The sequence below is a fragment of the Geotrypetes seraphini genome, chromosome 2 (assembly GCF_902459505.1).
Source record: "Geotrypetes seraphini chromosome 2, aGeoSer1.1, whole genome shotgun sequence".
NCBI classification, from domain to species: domain Eukaryota; kingdom Metazoa; phylum Chordata; class Amphibia; order Gymnophiona; family Dermophiidae; genus Geotrypetes; species Geotrypetes seraphini.
In genome coordinates, this window is record NC_047085.1 from 419,936,536 (window position 1) to 419,955,063 (window position 18,528).

The 18,528-nt window shown below is 39.3% G+C and overlaps 1 protein-coding gene across 1 annotated transcript in view; it reads right to left on the bottom strand.

The window, feature by feature from the left end:
* Nucleotides 1-18,528, bottom strand: part of VPS50 (VPS50 subunit of EARP/GARPII complex) — a 337,660-nt gene that overhangs the window by 172,075 nt on the left and 147,057 nt on the right. Inside the window, 3 exon segments of the mRNA XM_033931131.1 lie at nucleotides 2,991-3,089; nucleotides 3,974-4,068; nucleotides 11,463-11,551. Of these exon segments, the coding sequence (XP_033787022.1) occupies nucleotides 2,991-3,089; nucleotides 3,974-4,068; nucleotides 11,463-11,551 (283 nt within the window).

Below are 18,528 nucleotides of genomic sequence, written 5' to 3' on the forward strand. Positions count from 1 at the left end.
AAAAAAAACGGGACCATGGTGGTAGGCTGTGGATAATCAAAGCATGCGCTTAACCGACGTGCACTTAGATGGAGTCAACTGTAGTAGCAATGGGCAACATAGCACGAGGCATAACCAGCAGAAGAAAAGAGATGTTAATGTCCCTCTACAGATCTGTGGTAAGGCCCCACTTGGAGTATTGTGCACAATTTTGGACACTGTATCTTGCTAAGGACATAAAAACACTTGGGGCAGTTCAGAGGAAGGAGACAAAAATGGTATGGGGTTTACACCAAAAATATATATTAGAACAGATATGAAGACCACCAATATGTATACCTTAAAGCAGTATTTCTCAACTCAGTTCTGGAGTACCCCCTTGCCAGTCAGGTTTTCAGGATATCCACAATGAATATGCATGAAAGAAATTTGCATACAATAGAAGCAGTGTATGCAAATCAAGATTATGCATATTCATTGCGGATATCCTGAAAACCCGACTGGCAAGGGGGTACTCCAGAACTGAGTTGAGAAATACTACTCCCAAGACCGAGTTGAGAAACACTGCCTTAGAGGAAAAAGACAGACAGAGGAGATACGATATATACATTTAAACACTTGAAAGGTATTAACATACAAACAAAACTTTTTCAGAGATGAAGAAGCAATGAACTAAAGGGCATGAACTGAGATTGCAGGATGGTAGCCCTAAGAATAACATTTACATACTGTAACAGAAATCCCCAAATTCTACTAAAAAGAGATTATGTACTTATCCTGGTAAGCTCTTTTCCAGTAGATAGGTGAGACATTCTAGACAGATGGGTTATATCGCTATAGCTGCCTGCCCTGCAAAAGGAATCCACTGGATTTTTCACTTTGCCTCTATTGTACTTCACTGGGCTCCTTAGCTCCACCTACAGTTAGTACACAAGCACTGAGAGTCACTCAATACAAACTGTTCTGCTCAAGAACGAAATCCGGCAGTAATGTCAGCTGCCAACAAAGGCTTCAAAGGAACTCAGAACTACTCCATATAAAACAGAAACATATATTCCTCCCAGCCTACAAGGGCTAACAGACATCAAAGAAACAACTTGGAGAAAAATAAACATTGAAACAGTAGATAGGCGCAGGAAGGACTGGACAGGAGTCTAGAATATCTTACCTATCAACTGGAAAAGAGCTTATCAGGGTAAGTACATAATCTCTTTTTCCAGTGCAGTACATGAAACATTCTAGACAGATGGGACGTACAAAAGCAGTCCCCAAAAAGCTTGCTGCGTCAACCCTTAAGACTGAGGACCCCAAGGCAGTCCTGTCTTGCTGCTACAACCATCTTATAAAACTCAGCAAATGTATGAATAGAAGACCACATTGCCGCCCTGCAAATCACCGCAGGGGAGACAGACCCAGCTGTGACCCAGGAAGAAGCTACATTCCTGGTAGAATGCGCCTTGTCAGAAACAGGGAACTGTTTCCTAGAAACAATGTAGGCTGACGAAATGGCCCTATGAATCCATCTAGAAATTGTGGGAGCACCCCGCCTAACCGAATGAGTCAGCACAAACAAATGGTCGGAGAGACAAAACTTGTTAGTGACCTCCAGATAATACCAAAGCACTCTGAGAACATCCAGTGTCGGCAACAGGCGATCTTGTGTCCTGGAACCAGTAGGCTCAAAGGTAGGCAAATGCAGATTCTGATTAACATGAAAAGTCATAATCCCCTTCAGCAAGAAGGAAGGAACCATCCGTAGGGAAACCCCAGTCTCCAAGATAAGGAGAAACAGTTCTCTGCAAGAAAGAGCCTGTAGTTCCAACACACGTCACACCGAAGTAATGGCAACTAGAAAAAACTGTCCCAAGTGTCAAGTCCAAGAGCGAAACCTCTCAAAGGGGCTCAAAAGGAGCCTTGGTAAGGCTAGACAGTACAAGGTTAAGGTCACAGGAAGGGAAAGGTTACTTAACTGGAGATCTGACATGAAGAGCTCCCTTCAGAAATTTAGCGACATCAGGATGAGATGCCAACAAGGACCAACGATCCCGGGATCTAAAACAAGAGAGCCCGGTTACCTGAACCCGAAGAGATGCAACAGTAAGGCCGTTATCCAGGCCAGCCTGAAGAAAGGCAAGAATCAGCGAGGTCGGAGCTGAATAAGTGTTCACCTCATCCTGGGCACACCAATGTTGGAAGGCCTTCCACACCTTAGCATAAGCAGAAACTGTGAATGATTCTTAGACTTGAAAAGAGTATCAATAACCATAGGAGAATATCCTTTGTGCTCAAAGGCAGCTCAAGAGCAAAATGACCTGGATCCTCCATGCAGACCGGACCCTGTGTGAATATGTCCAGATGGGCTCTCAGCTGATCTTTAGGCTGCCAGTCAGACCCTATGCCTGACTGCATCTCCATCTCTGTGGACCAACGGATGTGCACCGGGACAGGCGGAGGTGAGAAGATGCAGTCAGCACCCTGCAAGACACCGTCAAGTCTCCTAAGGGCACCCAACAGCCTGCACTTGACCCTTGCTTAACAGTAGGTGAGGCTACGTTTCAGGGACGGCCCTGAGCTCCAGAGAAAACTATGCAGGCTGGCTAACAGGTACTCAGTGGGATTGGCCTGTCAGCTACAGACCGAAGTCTGTGTGTTCTCAAAGAGGCAGAAACAATGCTCCAAGTACCAGAATCCCCGAAAAATGGATGAAAAATACACCGAATAAACATAATAAAATGGGGAGAGCAGAACAAATAATCCTGAAGGCACACATGCAGAAGGAAAGACCTGTAGGTGGAGCTAAGGAGTCCAGAGACAAAGTGAAAAATCCAGAGTGGATTCCTTCTGTAGATGCACACAGCTATAGGGATATAACCCATCTGTCTAGAATGTCTCACCTATTGCATTGGAATATCTTTTACATGGACTAACAACATATTTTTGACAAGCTTTTGAGAGTAATCCTCTCCATTTCTCATTCCTACGAATCAAGATACCAGTGTCAATCAACTTACCGGTGATAGTTTTTGAAATAGTTAACACTTTGCTTTCTTATTGATTCTTGTAAAACTTCAGATTTGCTTCCACAAAACTCTTCGCCAACTTGCATCAGCCTATGACATTAAAAACAGTTTTAGGGGAGAGAAGTCCTTTTAAGCTTTTTAAAAATATATATATCTTTATTCATTTTCAAAAGTCAACAAAGTGCAACAGATTAACAAACAAATAGTACAATAATCAGCACTCAATACAATCAAATGATTTAATAAAAACATAACACCCCCTTCCCACACCCTCCCACCCACCCGTCCTGGATGTGCATAACAGAAATCAAAGGGAAATACGTATGTTCATTTCATACAAAATTTTGTTAATGGATCCCAAATTGCTTTAATTTTATAATAGTGTCCCAATTTTTACAAATTCATATGTTCAAATTTATAAATTTGGCATAAAGTTTCCCACCAAAAACCATAATTTATATTATCCCAATTTTTCCAGTTTTTCATGATCAGCTACATAGCAACTCCTGTCATGACGAGAAGCAGCCTATTCTGATTTATATTGATTGGACTTTTGGGCATTAATAGTGTTCTAAACAACACATCATTATACGTCAATGATAATGGAACTTCCAAGATCATAAAAATTTGACACCATATGGATCTCTAAAACTTAAATATCAAGGGGAGGTCCTTTTAATCTTAACGATCTGCAACTAGAAATTATTTGCTTATCAAATCATTATTTATACATGTTGTACCACTCTAATTCTCTGGCACACTTGTGGGATGCCTGTGATTGTTGGAAACTGCAGCTACCAGATGTCACATCTAAAAAAATTATACATACAATATGTACAAAAAACAATATGTACAATATACAATATGTACAAAAAATAGGATCATTCAAATGAATTGGCTAATTTATCTACAATTAAAATGGTTTAATTAACAAAAAAACTGAAAATCAACTGTAATTGAAATGCTTAATCTACCTGCTGATTATATCCAGTACAAAGATGAAGTCATCATATTTGAAGCTAGACATGTCTGTGCCAAGAAAATATGTTTTCACTTTCAGCTGAACATCCTAAAAATCAGGAAAATTATCACCATCAGTATTAATGCAATACAATATAATCTTGTATTGCAAGTAACTTGTTTTGCAAGACAAGCAAAACATTTGATTAAATTTTAACTTGATATACAAGCAATGTCTTGCAATACAAGTACATACAGTATATACACATCACAACTGAGCCAATGGTTCTTCTCTCTCTAACGCTGCATGAGTGTAGTGACTGTTCTAAATGAGCAAAATCTTGCAATAAGAGTACATACAGTATATACCCGTCACCTCATCACAACTGAGCTGATGATTCTTCTCTCTCTGAAGCTGCGGGAGTGTAGTGACTGTTCTAAATGAGCGAGGTCTTGCAATACAAGTACGTATAATATTTTGGGTTGTGGAACGAATCGTCTGAGTTTCCATTATTTCCTATGGGGAAATTTGCTTTGATATATAAGTGCTTTGGATTACAAGCATGCTTCTGGAATGAATTATGCTTGCAAACCAAGGTTTTATTGTACTAAATTTTATACGTCAACTACTGGATAAGTTTTACATAACTTTCTTTCTACTCTGTGATAAAATGAAGATTTTGAATTTAGCTCACGCCTCTTTCAGAAGTTCAAGACAAGATAAATTCAGATACAGTGTACATTTTCCTGTCCCTGATGGGCTTACAATCTAAGTTTATATCTGAGGTAAGACGGCTCAGTGAATTTCCCAAGATCACAAGTAGCATCAATGGTATTTGAACTAGGTTCCCTTGGGTCTCAGCCCCCTGCTCTACCATATTGTTTTGTTTTACTGACCTGTCTATATTTACAGAGTAAAAAGTAAAACTAAAGTTGTAATGGCTGGATATTCACAGGATTTATGTTTCTAATTTCGAGAGAGTTATGTTCTTAAAGTTGCCTCTGAGAGAGAGAGATAGGGTCACGGATGGTTAGAGTGCGGGAAAGGGGGATGAGACAGGCCATGCTGGATGGTTCTGGTGTGGAGGGGGGGGGGAAATGAGGCAATGCTGGATCACTGGGGTAATGATAGATGCTAGATGAGAGGGAGAGGTGGGGTGATACAGGATGAAGGTGGATTGTAAGGGGCTGTTATTGGACAGTAGGAAAGAGAGAGATAGAGGGGTGATGGTGGAAGGTAAAAGGGGAAGAAACAGAAATGGGTTAATGCTGGATGATGGAGAGAAGGGACAATGCTGGATGGTGAGAGAGAGAGAGGCAATGCTAGATGGAAGGGGAAGAAAGACACAAGGGGCAATTGTGGAGAGGGGAAGAGAAAGAGAAATAAGAGAAGTCCTTGATGGCGGAAGGTGGAGGGAGAGGGGTGATTCTGAATGACAAAGGAGAGAGTTAACCTCTCACATAGGCAGGATTACTTTTTTTTTTTTTTTTCCATTATATTTTTATTTTCAAATTTTATAAAAAGTGTACATAATAATAAAATACATTTGATATATGCATGGTATCACTTTTATATATAACACATTGTATGTCTGAGTTTGATTTTCCCCTTCACCCTCCCCCCACCCTTTAATTGCCTTAATATAATATTTTCAAATTTTATAAAAGTATACGACATATTGGAATACAATTGATAATTATTCAATAACATATTTATATCTACTACAATATATTCTGGATAAATTTCCCTCCCCCCACCCTTCTATTATTTTTTAATCATTTGTTACATTTTGTATCATATATTATAATATATTATATATAAATTGTTTTCCTTATCCCCCCTATATGTGTGTCCTAAAAAAAAAAAAAAAGAAAATCTCTAAAAGAAGAAAAGAAGAAAAAGTATTCTATTATTTAATCATTGCAGTATTTTGTCAATGGCCCCCATATTTTTATAAATTTATTATATGTCCCCTTTTGTACTGCTATTGTTCTTTCCATTTTAAAAACATGACATATTGTATTCCACCATAATGTGTAGTTTAGGTTGTTGTAATTTTTCCAATTATTAGTTATATGTTGAATGGCAACCCCTGTCATAATTAATAAAAGTTTATTATTTTCTGGTGAAATTTGACTTTTTTTTCTCATCATTGTTCCAAATAAAATTGTATCATATGATATTGCAATATGATTTTCCATTAATTTATTAATTTGTGGCCAAATTGAATTCCAAAATATTTTAATATAAGGACAATGATATAATAAATGATCTAATGTCCCTGGTTCTAGATTACAGTGCCAGCATCTATTAGACTTAGAACTGTCTAGTTTTTGTAAACGAGTAGGGGTCCAAAAAGCTCTATGTAATAAAAAGAACCATGTTTGTCTCATAGACGCTGACACTGTACATCCCATTCTCCAAGACCAAATTAGTGGCCATTGAGATGCATTAATTTGATGTCCAATCTCAATGCTCCAAATGTCTCTTAGACCATTTTTTGGTTTTTTATTCAAATATCCAGATATTAATTTATACCACAATGCGGCTTGATGTCCTAGGAAGTCTGCTTTAAAGCATAAGAACTTTAAACTATATTGATTGTTTAATGATTTCCATTCAGGGAACCCAACCTGAATGGCCTGCTTCAATTGCAACCATTTAAAACTTTGTGTTTTATTAAGACCAAATCTATGTTGCAATTGTGAAAAATCCAGCAGTTTACCTTCTGAAATAATATCATCTAGAGATCTGATTCCTGCAATAATCCAGTTCTTCCAAAGGATTTGAGCTCCGCTTACTTTGATCTTGGAGTTTATCCATATGGATTGATTAGTTGATTTATATATTGGGATGGGTGTTAATTTATCAATAAATCTCAATGTTTTCCAAGTATCCATTATTATTTTATTTTCTCTGTATCTTTTAGGTATATTAATACTTGGTAAATGAACTAAATTTAGGGGAAACATAAGGCGCCATTCCAAATATAACCAATCTGGTGCATTATCTATAAGTTCTGGGAGGATCCAATACATACCCTGACGTAGAATATAGGCTTGATGGTACCTATAGAAATTTGGAAAATTTACCCCTCCCTCCTTAATTGATTTTTGCAAAGTTACTAAAGCTATTCTAGGTGTTTTACCAAGCCAAAGAAATTTTGTTAAAATGCTATTAAGCTTTTTATAAAAGGACCCCTGAAAATAAATAGGTATCATACTCATTTGGTAGCAAACTACAGGCAACATCATCATTTTAATAGTTTGAACTCTTTACAAGTATATCAGAAAATAAAATTGTCCATTGGCCAAGTTATACAGTTAATCATGTGATTACAAATTTTAATCAAAGTGCGGCCCTAAATTCTTGTAATCTTCAAATTAGTTCCTTACCACAGCAATACACAATCCAAACACCTAGGCCCTCTCCTATGTATTATTACCAGCTGCTTATTGAGCATGTTATACAAAATGCACGACAGGACAAAACACTGACATGCAAGACCTGTATGTGTCAAAAAATAAACACTTGGCCTAAATATATAAACTCTAATCTCCATCCTTTTTTTTTTTTTTACAACTTTGCTCTCAGTGAAGAAAAACATCCACTTGATACAATGTCGGAACCCACAAGAGAAAAAGTGATATTGGATCTGGGCCTCACAAATGGAGAGAGTATATCTAATGCATGAGTGCGTGCTCACCTGGGAAGTAGTGATCATCAAACAGTTTGGTTTGATATAACGGCTAAAGTGGAGGGCGGCCGCACAATATTAAAAGTCCTAGATTTCAAACGTATGGACTTTAATGCAATGGGAAAGTACCTGAAGAAAGAGCTGTTAGGATGGGAGGACATAAGAGAAGTGGAAAAACAGTAGTCTAAGCTGAAAGGAGCGATAAAAATGGCTACGGACCTTTATGTGAAGAAAATAAATAAAACCAAGAGAAAAAGGAAGCCGATATGGTTCTCCAAACTAGTGGCGGAGAAAATAAAGGCGAAAGGGTTGGCTTTCGTGAAATATAAAAAAACCCAAGAAGAGGAGTGCAGAAAGGACTATTCATTTTATTGATTTATTTAATTTTTTATACCGTTCTCCCAGGAGAGCTCAGAGTGGTTTACATGAGTTTATTCAGGTATTCAAGCATTTTTTTTCCCGTCTGTCCCGGTGGGCTCACAATCTATCTGGGGCAATGGGGGGATTAAGTGACTTGCCCAGGGTCACAAGGAGCAGCATGGGGTTTGAACCCACAACCTCAGGATGCTGAGGCTGTAGCTTTAACCATTGCACCACACTCTCCCCTATCGGGTGAAACTGAAAGAAGCCAAGAGGGAAATACGTCTGGCAAAAGCGCAGGCAGAAGAGCAAATGGCTAAAAATGTAAAAAAGGAAGACAAAAATTTTTTCAGAAACATCAGTGAAACGAGGAAGATGAAAAATTGAATTGCTAAACTAAAAGATGCTAGGAACCAATATGTGGAGAGTGATGAGGAAAAAGCAAACATGCTAAACAAATACTTCTGTTCTGGTGTTCACAGAAGAAAATCCTGGAGAAGGACCGAGATTGTCTGGCAAAATGGAGTAGATTATGCGCCATTCACGGAGGAAAGTGTTCATGAACAACTTGAAAAACTGAAGGTGGACAAATCGATGGTCCCGGACGGGATCCATCCCAGGATACTGAGGGAGCTCAGACAGGTTCTGGTGAGTCCTATTAAAGACTTGTTCAACAAATCTCTGGAGACGGAAGTGGTTCCTGGGGACTGGAGAAGAGCGGATGTGGTCCCTAGTCACAAAAGTGGTCACAGGGATGAAGCAGGAAACTACAGGCCGGTAAGCCTCACTTCGGTTGTAGTAAAAATAATGGAAGGGTTGCTGAAAGAAAGGATAGTGAACTTCCTAGAATCTAATGGGTTACAGGATCCGAGGCAACATGACTTTACTAAACGTAAATCTTGTCAAACGAACCTGATTGAATTTTCTGATTGGGTGACCAGAGAGATGGATCTAGATGTAATTTACTAGATGCTAGATGTAATTTACTTAGATTTCAGCAAAGTCTTTGACACGGTTCCTCGTAGGAGGCTCTTGAACAAACTTGAAGGGCTGAAGTTGGGAACCACAGTGGAGAACTGGATTAGAAACTGGTTGACGGACAGACGCCAGAGGTTGGTGGTTAATGGAAGTCACTCGGAGGAAGGAATGGTGAGTAGTGGAGTCCCTCAGGGTTCGGTGCTGGGGCCAATCCTGTACAGTATGTTTGTGAGTGACATTGCTGAAGGGTTAGAAGGAAAGGTTTGCCTCTTTGCTGATGATACCAAGATTTGTAACAGAGTAGACACTGAGGAGGGAGTGGAAAACATGAAAAAGGATCTACAAAAATTAGAGGAATGGTCTAATATCTGGCAATTAAAATTCAATGCAAAGAAATGAAGAGTAATGCATTTGGGGATTAACAATCGGAAGGAGCCGTATATGCTGGGAGGGGAGAGACTGAAATGCACGGAGGGTGAGAGGGACCTTGGAGTGATAGTGTCTGAAGATCTAAAGGCGAAAAAAACAGTGTGATAAGGTGGTGGCTGCTACCAGAAGTATGCTGGGCTGTATAAAGAGAGGCGTAACCAGTAGAAGAACAAAGGTGTTGATGTCCCTGTACAGGTCGTTGGTGAGGCCCCACTTGGAGTATTGTGTTCAGTTTTGGAGACCGTATCTGGCGAAGGACACAAAAAGGCCTGAAGCGGTCCAGAGGAGGGTGATGAAAATGATAGGAGGTTTGCGACAAAAGACATACGAGGAGAGATTGGAAGCCCTGAATATGTACATGTATACCTTAGAGCAGGGGTAGGCAATTCCGGTCCTCGAGAGCTGGAGCCAGGTCAGGTTGAATATGTATGAGATGGATTTGCATGCACTGCCTCCTTGAGATGCAAATCTATCTCATGCACATTTATTGTGGATATCCTGAAAACCTGACCTGGCTCCAGCTCTCGAGGACAGGAATTGCCTTAGAGGAAAGGAGGGACAGGGGAGATATGATTCAGATGTTCAAATACTTGAAAGGTATTAACGTAGAACATAATCTTTTCCAGAGAAAAGAAAAAAGTAAAACCAGAGGACATAATTTGAGGTTGAGGGGTGGTAGACTCAAGGGCAATGTAGGGAAATTCTTCTTTACGGAGAGGGTGGTGGATGCCTGGAATGCGCTCCCGAGAGAGGTGGTGGAGATGAAAACAGTGATGGAGTTCAAAAAATTGTGGGATGAACACAGAGGATCTATAATCAGAAAATAATATTAAATATTGAAGAACTAAGGCTAGTACTGGGCAGACTTGCACGGTCTTGGTCTGTATATGGCCGTTTGGTGGAGGATGAGCTGGGGAGGGCTTCAAAGGTTGGGAGTGTGTAGAAGGACTGGAGTGAGCTTTGACGGAGACTTCAGTAATTGGAACCTAAGAACAGTACCAGGCAGAGCTTTGGATTCTTGCCCAGAAATAGCTAAGAAGAAGAAGAAAAAAACCAAAAAAAAACCCCAACCCAACATATTTTTTGGTTGAATCAGGTTGGGCAGACTAGATGGACCATTCGGGTCTTTATCTGCAGTCATCTACTATGTTACTATACATCAGGCAATCCTTTAGTTTGCATTGATGGTATTATTTCCATCATTTTACCTTCTTTCACACAGATGTGCAAGGCTAAGGATGTTGGCAAAAGGAGTTTCACTTCTCATATACATATGTGTCGCATCACTGCATCAAATAGATCAAATATATCCATCACATATTTTGACTAGCTAGTTAACTGAAACCAAGATGCCATGTCCACAGCCTTCTCTAACAGTTTTAGGTGCCAACTAGGCAAAGAGTAACTAATGGGTCATTGACAGGTAGCAATTCTATAACTGAGCACCACACTATACACTCATTGATGCAGTGCAGTTCATGCATATTCTGTAATGACATTTAAGCACCCAGATTCCATTACAGAATACTAATGTGATTCGGTTTGGGCATGCCTTACATTTAAGCGCCCTCTGTTACATCATCCATAGAGTTGGATGCCTAAATATGGCAAGGGCGCTCATAGTATTTTATAATCTATATGTGTGACTTGGAGACCCACCCATATCCTTCCATTCTCTACCCTTATGTACTCATCCCTAGCATTTACAAGTTATAGCACTTATGTATGCCATTATAGAATAGGGCTTATGAAGCTTATGCTAAGTACAACTTTTTAGCACATACTGCACACAAAGGGGTGCCTAAGCACCAGGATCCAGTCAAACAATTGCCTTTTAGTAAGAATCTGGGTTGGCCAATGTTGGAAAAAGGATACTGGGCTTGATGGATCTTCAGTCTGTCCCAGTATGGCAATTCTTATGTTAAATATACTAGAGATCATTAAATGAAACTGCAGCAGATGGCAGAGTAAGGTTCAGATGAGTAGAATTTTAAAGTCTATTTATAAGATTTTTCTCTATATAAAAACAAACACAAACCTGCCAAATTCGTGTTAGCCCATGTTCTAATTTCTTTTTCACATAACTACGATCAAACGTTTCTTCGCTTCTCACTGTGCCACTGCAATCTGAAACAAAGTGTAGACCAATAAAGTACAATTAGATTTAACATAATTTTATATTCAATATGGAACATTTTGATTTAAAGGGCAATTTTCAAAGGCCCTTTACATGAGTAAAAAAATGATTTAACTGCTCATTATATGTGAGTTAAAAAAAGTATGCAAGTTGATCCACAAGATGAGCATTTTTACCTAAATTTAGAGGATGTATTCCAAATGATGGGGTTAGGGAAGGGATTGCTACAATGCAAAATGCATTTTGCAATTTCTATTTCAGATTAGGGATAGGCACAAGCAAAATATTTTCAGTTTGTTTCCATATTTTGGGGCTTTTTTGGTTCAGTTCCAACACTCATTTTAATAAAAAGCTTTTAAAGCATACTTAACACATGTAAAACAATTATACATACAGTCATGTGAAAAAATTAGGACACTCCATGAAATATTCAGTTCTTTCTTAAGAAATGTTCATATATCGATGTCGAATCTTTTTTAAATTTATCTCTAGAAAAGAAAGTGATGTAACTGCAGGTAAACAACAACATTTTTCCTTGATTTACTCATGAAACAAAAGATATCCACAAAAATGTGTATTCTAACTGAGGAATAAATTTGGACACCTTATATCCTAATAGCTAGCGTTATCCCCTTTGGCTGAAATAACTGCACTGAGATGCTTCTTGCAGCCATCTGCCAGTCTCTGAAATCGGTTTGAGGAAAGTTTGGCCTACTCCTCAATGCAGAATTCTTTCAGCTGCAAAATGTTTGAGGGGTTTCTTGCATGTACATCCCGTTTCAAATCACCCCACAGCATCTCAATGGAATTAAGATCAGGGCTTTGACTCAGCCACTTCAGGACTCTCCATTTCTTAGTTTTCAACCAGTCCTTGGTGGATTCACTGGTATGGACCCTGCAACATTGTCGTGGTGCAGGGTCCAGTTCCGCTTCAGCTTTAATTTTCTTACAGATGGTCTCACATGTTCCTTAAGCACACTCTGATACACGGTAGAATTCATGGTGCATTCTATTTTGGTGAGTTGGCCAGGTCCTGCTGCAGGAAAGCATCCCCAAACCATGACACTTCCACCTCCATGCTTCATAGTTGGTATGAGGTTCACCCTCACCTGGAGTACTGCATCCAGCACTGGTCGCCGTACATGAAGAAGGACACGGTACTACTCGAAAGGGTCCAGAAAAGAGCAACTAAAATGGTTAAGGGGCTGCAGGAGTTGCCATACAGTGAGAGACTAGAGAAACTGGGCCTCTTCTTCCTCGAAAAGAGGAGATTGAGAGGGGACATGATCGAAACATTCAAGATACTGAAGGGGATAGACTTAGTAGATAAAGACAGGTTGTTCACCCTCTCCAAGGAAGGGAGAACGAGAGGGCACTCTATAAAGTTGAAAGGGGATAGATTCCGTATGAACGTAAGGAAGTTCTTCTTCACCTAGAGAGTGGTAGAAAACCGGAACGCTCTTCCGGAGTCTGTCGTAGGAGGAAAACACCCTCCAGAGATTCAAGACAAAGTTAGACAAGTTCCTGCTCAACTGGAAAGTACGCATGTGAGGCTGGGCTCATTTAGAGCACTGGTCTCTGACCTAGGGGCTACCGCATGAGCGGACTGCTGGGCACGATGGACCACTGGTCTGACCCAGCAGCGGCAATTCTTATGTTTTTTTCCTGGAATGCTATATTTGGTGTACACCAAACATGTCCTCTTTTCTGGTGTCCAAATAATTCAATTTTAGACTCATCTGTCCATAGAACACTATTCCAGAAGTCCTGGTGTTTGTCTACGTTTTCTCTGGCAAATTTCAGTCTGGCCTTGATGTTTCTCTTAGAGAGCAAAAGTTTCCTCTTTGCACACCTCCCATGCAAGTTAAATTTATGCAGTCTCTTTCTGATTGTAGAGGAATGCACTTTCACATCACAGTAGCTAGAGTCTGTTGTAGGTCCTGTGATATTTAAGGGTTTTTGGAGACTTCTTTTAGCATCTTGCTGTCTGCTCTGGGGGTCAACTTACTTGGACGGCCAGACCTGGTCATGTTAGCAGTTGCTTGGAAAGTCCTCCACTTGTACATATAAGCTGCTACAACTTTCTTTCTGAAGGCCTCAGACAGCTCTTTTAATCTCACCATGGTGTTCACTCTCACCACAGCAGTCATGAGCACACCAAACTAAATGTCTGAGGTTTAAATAGGGCAAACCTCCTTCAAAATGCTGAGCAATAATGTTCTAATCATGTGCACCTGATGTGATACACCTGTGTGATTTGAACCATTTTAAGTGGGAGGATATGTGGGGGTGTCCTAATTTATTTCTCAGTTAGAATATACATTTTTGTGGATATCTTTTGTTTCATAAGTAAATTAAGAAAAATATTTGTTGTTTATCTGCAATTATATCACTTTCTTTTCCAGAGATAAATAAAAGATTTGACTGTTATGTGAACATTTCTTTTAGGACTGAAAATTCCATGGGGTGTCCTAATTTTTTTCACATGACTGTATGCTAATTTGTAGGGTTGTGCATATTAAATCCATTTTGAAGGACCTACATTTTTCCCTAGTATTTTTAAAACTACACCAAGTAAAAGCAGAAAATGTAGGCACAGATCTTTGTGGGTTCTCTTTCAGAGATTTTCAAATACAAAGTATTTACAAAAGTTTCACTCTGAAAATCAGTGCAAAGACCATTTCAAGAAATGCAACACAGGCAGTATGAAAACTGTCCTTTTAGAAAACTGTAAGGCAATTTAAAACTTCTTTCAAAATATTTTAAACTCCTAGAGCCAGAAATGATCTTGAAAAGGCTGTGGTGCACAGTTATTTAATGACTTTTATGCTTGACACTTAAAAGTTGAATCCAGTAAATGGTATCACACTTTGTTGCCAAAAAAAATTGGCACTGAACGGTATTCTATAAATAGATATTCTTTATAAAATACCACATAGCATTGGGATCCATGTTCAACTTTGGCCGTAAGGAGTTGTGCCAACTGAAACCAGGTGTAAATCCCAACATGCAAATTTGCACTACTCTATAACATCATTTATGCTCTGGACCCGCACATGCTCCTCCCCTGGTCACTCCCCTTTGCAGGACCAAACAGAAACACTTATTACATTACATTACATTACAGATTTCTATTCCGCCATTACCTTTCGGTTCAAAGTGGATTACAAAAAGAGTTATGGAAGAAGGGTTACAACGTTAGATCAGAGAAGGTTTCCAAGAGAGGGAAAAGTAGGATCTGGGGTTAGGGAGGGGATGGTAAGATGGGGGTTAAGCTTTATCGTAGTATTAAGTTTTATTAAGGGATTTCTTGAAGAGTATAGTTTTTATTTCCTTTCTGAACATCTTGTAGTCTGGGGTTGTTGTCAATAGGTTGGAGACTTGGTTGTCTATCTTCGCTGCCTGAGTGGCCAGTAGTCCGTTGTATAGTTTTTTCCGTTTTACTTCTTTGATTGAGGGGGTAAGTGAATGGGGTGTGTGTTTTTCTATGCCTGGTAGAGGTGGTTTGGATGAGGCGGTCGTTTAGGTAGGTTGGGCTGTCTCCATTTATAGTTTTAAATAGTATACAGTAGAATTTAAATTGTATTCTTTCCTGGATTGGAAGCCAATGAGAATTGATGAATGCCTCAGTAATGTGATCATGTTTTTTCAATGAATAGATGAGTCTCAGAGCTGTATTCTGAATTGTCTGTAGTTGTTTAATCATTATTGCAGGGCAGGGGAGGTAGAGGATGTTGCAATAGTCTAGGATACTTAGGATTAGAGATTGTACTAGGAGCTGAAATTGTGTTTTTTCGAAGAATTTTCGGACTTGTCTAAGGTTTCTCATTTCTGTATTGTTTTGTTAATTTGTGGTTGCATGGTGCAGCCTCTGTCAATAGTCACACCTAGAAGTTTTAGGGTGGTTTGCAAAGGGTAGTTGATAGAGTTGATTTCTAAGTTGGTTATAGTTGGGATTTTGTTATTTTCTAGGAGGATGAATTTAGTTTGTCTGGGTTGAGTTTCAGTTTGTGGTCTTCCATCCAAGTCGTAACTGTAGCTAGAGTTCTGTGTAGTGTGTCTGACATTAAGAGCATCGGTTGGTCGAAAGGAATGAGAATGGTGATGTCATCAGCATAGCTATAAGAGGATAGGCCTTGTTTGTTCAGGTAAACTCCAAGAGAGGCCGTATATAGGTTGAAGAGAGTAGGGGACAGTGGGGGTGGGGGACCCTTGTGGAACGCCGCAGGGGTTGGACCAAGGTTTGGATTTTTCTTTGTCTGATTTTACTTTGTATGTTCTGGATTTTAAGAAACCTTCAAACCATGAGTATACTTTATCTGAGATGCCTATTGAGTCCAAGATTTGCAGTAGGATGTTATGGTCTACCAGGTCAAATGCCGCCGTCAGGTCCAACTGTATGAGCAGCATTTTTTTTCCAATGCTAAGGTGTTGTCTTACTGTGTCGATAAGGGAGCCTAGTAGTGTCTCTGTGCTGAAGTTAGTTCTGAAGCCGGATTGCGTGGGATGGAGTAAGTTATGGTCCTCGAGATAGTTGGTGAGGAATTTGTCTACTAATCCTTCTGTTAGTTTGATATATAGAGGTATTGAGGTTATTGGTCTGTAGTTGGATGAGAGGTCTGTTGGTCCTTTTGGGTCTTTTAAGATTGGGGTGATGATGATTTCGCTGAGGTCATTCGGGAAAATGCCATCTGTGAGCATGGTTTGTATCCAGTGTAGGAGTAAGGTATGGAACTTATGTGCCCATTTATAGAATAGCATGTGTGTTTTCGGGCAGATCCAACATTTTTGCCCCATTTCAGTGCCTTGCATCCATTAGAATGCTTTTCAATGCTGAAAATTCAGTGCCATATATATATTATTCCATTAGATTTATATACATTGTCATCCCTAAAAAAAAATAGGGCTTGACTCAGTTTACAACAATTAGTGATACTATGCAGGTACAGTCAATACGCTAAACAGGTCACAGAATTCAGGTGGATACAGCTGTTTTGCAGGTAATCCAATCCAATCCTTGGTTTTATATACTGATTCATCCCTCCAATAGGGCTCAACTTTTTTCACAAAATATTCACAGAACATAAAAAGGAATTAGATAAAACTTAATCCTCTATAATCATTAATTTAAAGCAGAGGACTCAGTCAGAAATTTCTGGAATAAATAGGGTTTCAACACTTTCCAAAAGATTGATAGGTAAGAAAGAAGTCTAACTTCTGAAGGGAGTTCATTCCAAATTTTTGCAAACAAAAAAGCAAAAGATTGGCAAAAATTGCTTATAGTTTTGATTCCCTTAACAGTAGGAAAGACAAGTTTATATTTCTGAGTTCTCCTAAAATTAGATGGTTCTCGGGAATTAAAAGAGACAGGAATCAAGCAAGAGAAAATCCCATACAAGATTTTAAATATCACACTAGCACATTTAAAATGGATTCTCCAATGGACTGGGAGCAAAGGCGTGACATGAACATATTTACATTTACCAAATATCAATTTGGCCGCCGTATTTGGATAAGTTGTAGCCTTTTCAAGTTACATTACTTAGGCAAATATAAAGAGAGTTAACATAATCTAATTGAGATAGTATAATAGCCTGGACCAAGATAGCAAAGTGTTGTTGATAAAACAGATGCCGAACTCATCTCAGCATCCTGAGACTAATGAAACCTTTTTTGATACATTATTAATCTGAGAAGACAAACGGCCTCTTTTACAAAGCCGCACTAGCAGCTGCGCTGTGCAAACAGCCCTGAAGCCCATAGAGATTTAAAGGGCTTCGGGGCTGTTGCCGCACGGCTTTATAAAAGAGGCCGAAAGAGATTTTGGAAGAGAATTCAATTTTCAAAACTTCACCCAAAGTTAACAATAGTGAAGATGGCAATAAATCTATTTTTGGGCCAAACCATAGAAGTTTTGTTTTAGTGGTATTTAATTTAATTTGTACTAAGGAGGCCCAATCTTGGACACTTAAAATGTAAGAGTTGATATCCACTATTAAATTACTTAAAGAAGGGTCAACTTCAAATAAGATGAGGACGTCATCTGAATAAGTAAAAATCACAGAAGGAGAACAATTAGAAGGTAGTTACAGTAGACTGATGGGCAGGGATGCAAGGGCAGCAGCAGAGTACAGACACCAGCTCTGCTTCAGAAGGCAGGCCCTGTGAAGACCTTAGCACTGGCATCAGAAGAGTTCTAACAAAGGCCCAGATGCACTAAAGATAGTGTCTCAATTGCTGTTCGCCGATTCTATGGCAAATTTTCAAACAGCAATTGATTCACTCAGTGGCGTACCTAGCATATGTGACACCCGGGGCCCATCATTTTTTGACCCCCCCCCCCCCCAGCTGTATGAAAAACAATCCAAACATCACATAAGAGTGTACCTAGGAAAAGGCAGCATCTTACATACTGCAGTGAGCAGTACAACATCAATATACCCATTGTAAACTAAACAAGCCAGACTAGTACAGATCAATCATACACAGTCAAACCTAACAAAAAACCATGTCTTTTTGAACACACAGAACACAGAAAACACCTTTGCCTAGTATGGAATATGTAATCACAAACTAATCCCTCCCCCTTTTACAAAACTTTAGTGTGGTTTTTAGCCACGGTAGTAACAGCTCAAACGCTCACAGAATTCTGAGCAACACAGCTGTTATTACTAGGGCCAACGCTAAAAAACGCTCTTCAGTTTTGTAAAAGGGGAGATAAAATAGAAATACATAGACAAAGGTAAAACTGAAGCACCAAGAAGCTGGACTCTGCATACAATGCAACACCACAGAAACAGCGATGCATCTCTCCCTAAAGCAAAAAAATAAATAAATATAATTTTTTTCTACCTTGTCTTCTCTGGTTTCCTCATCTTCTTGTCACTCTCTTCCTTTCATCCACTGTCTACCCTCTCTCTGCCCCTTCTATTGTCTACCCTCTCTCTGCCCCTTCAGATTCTCTTCT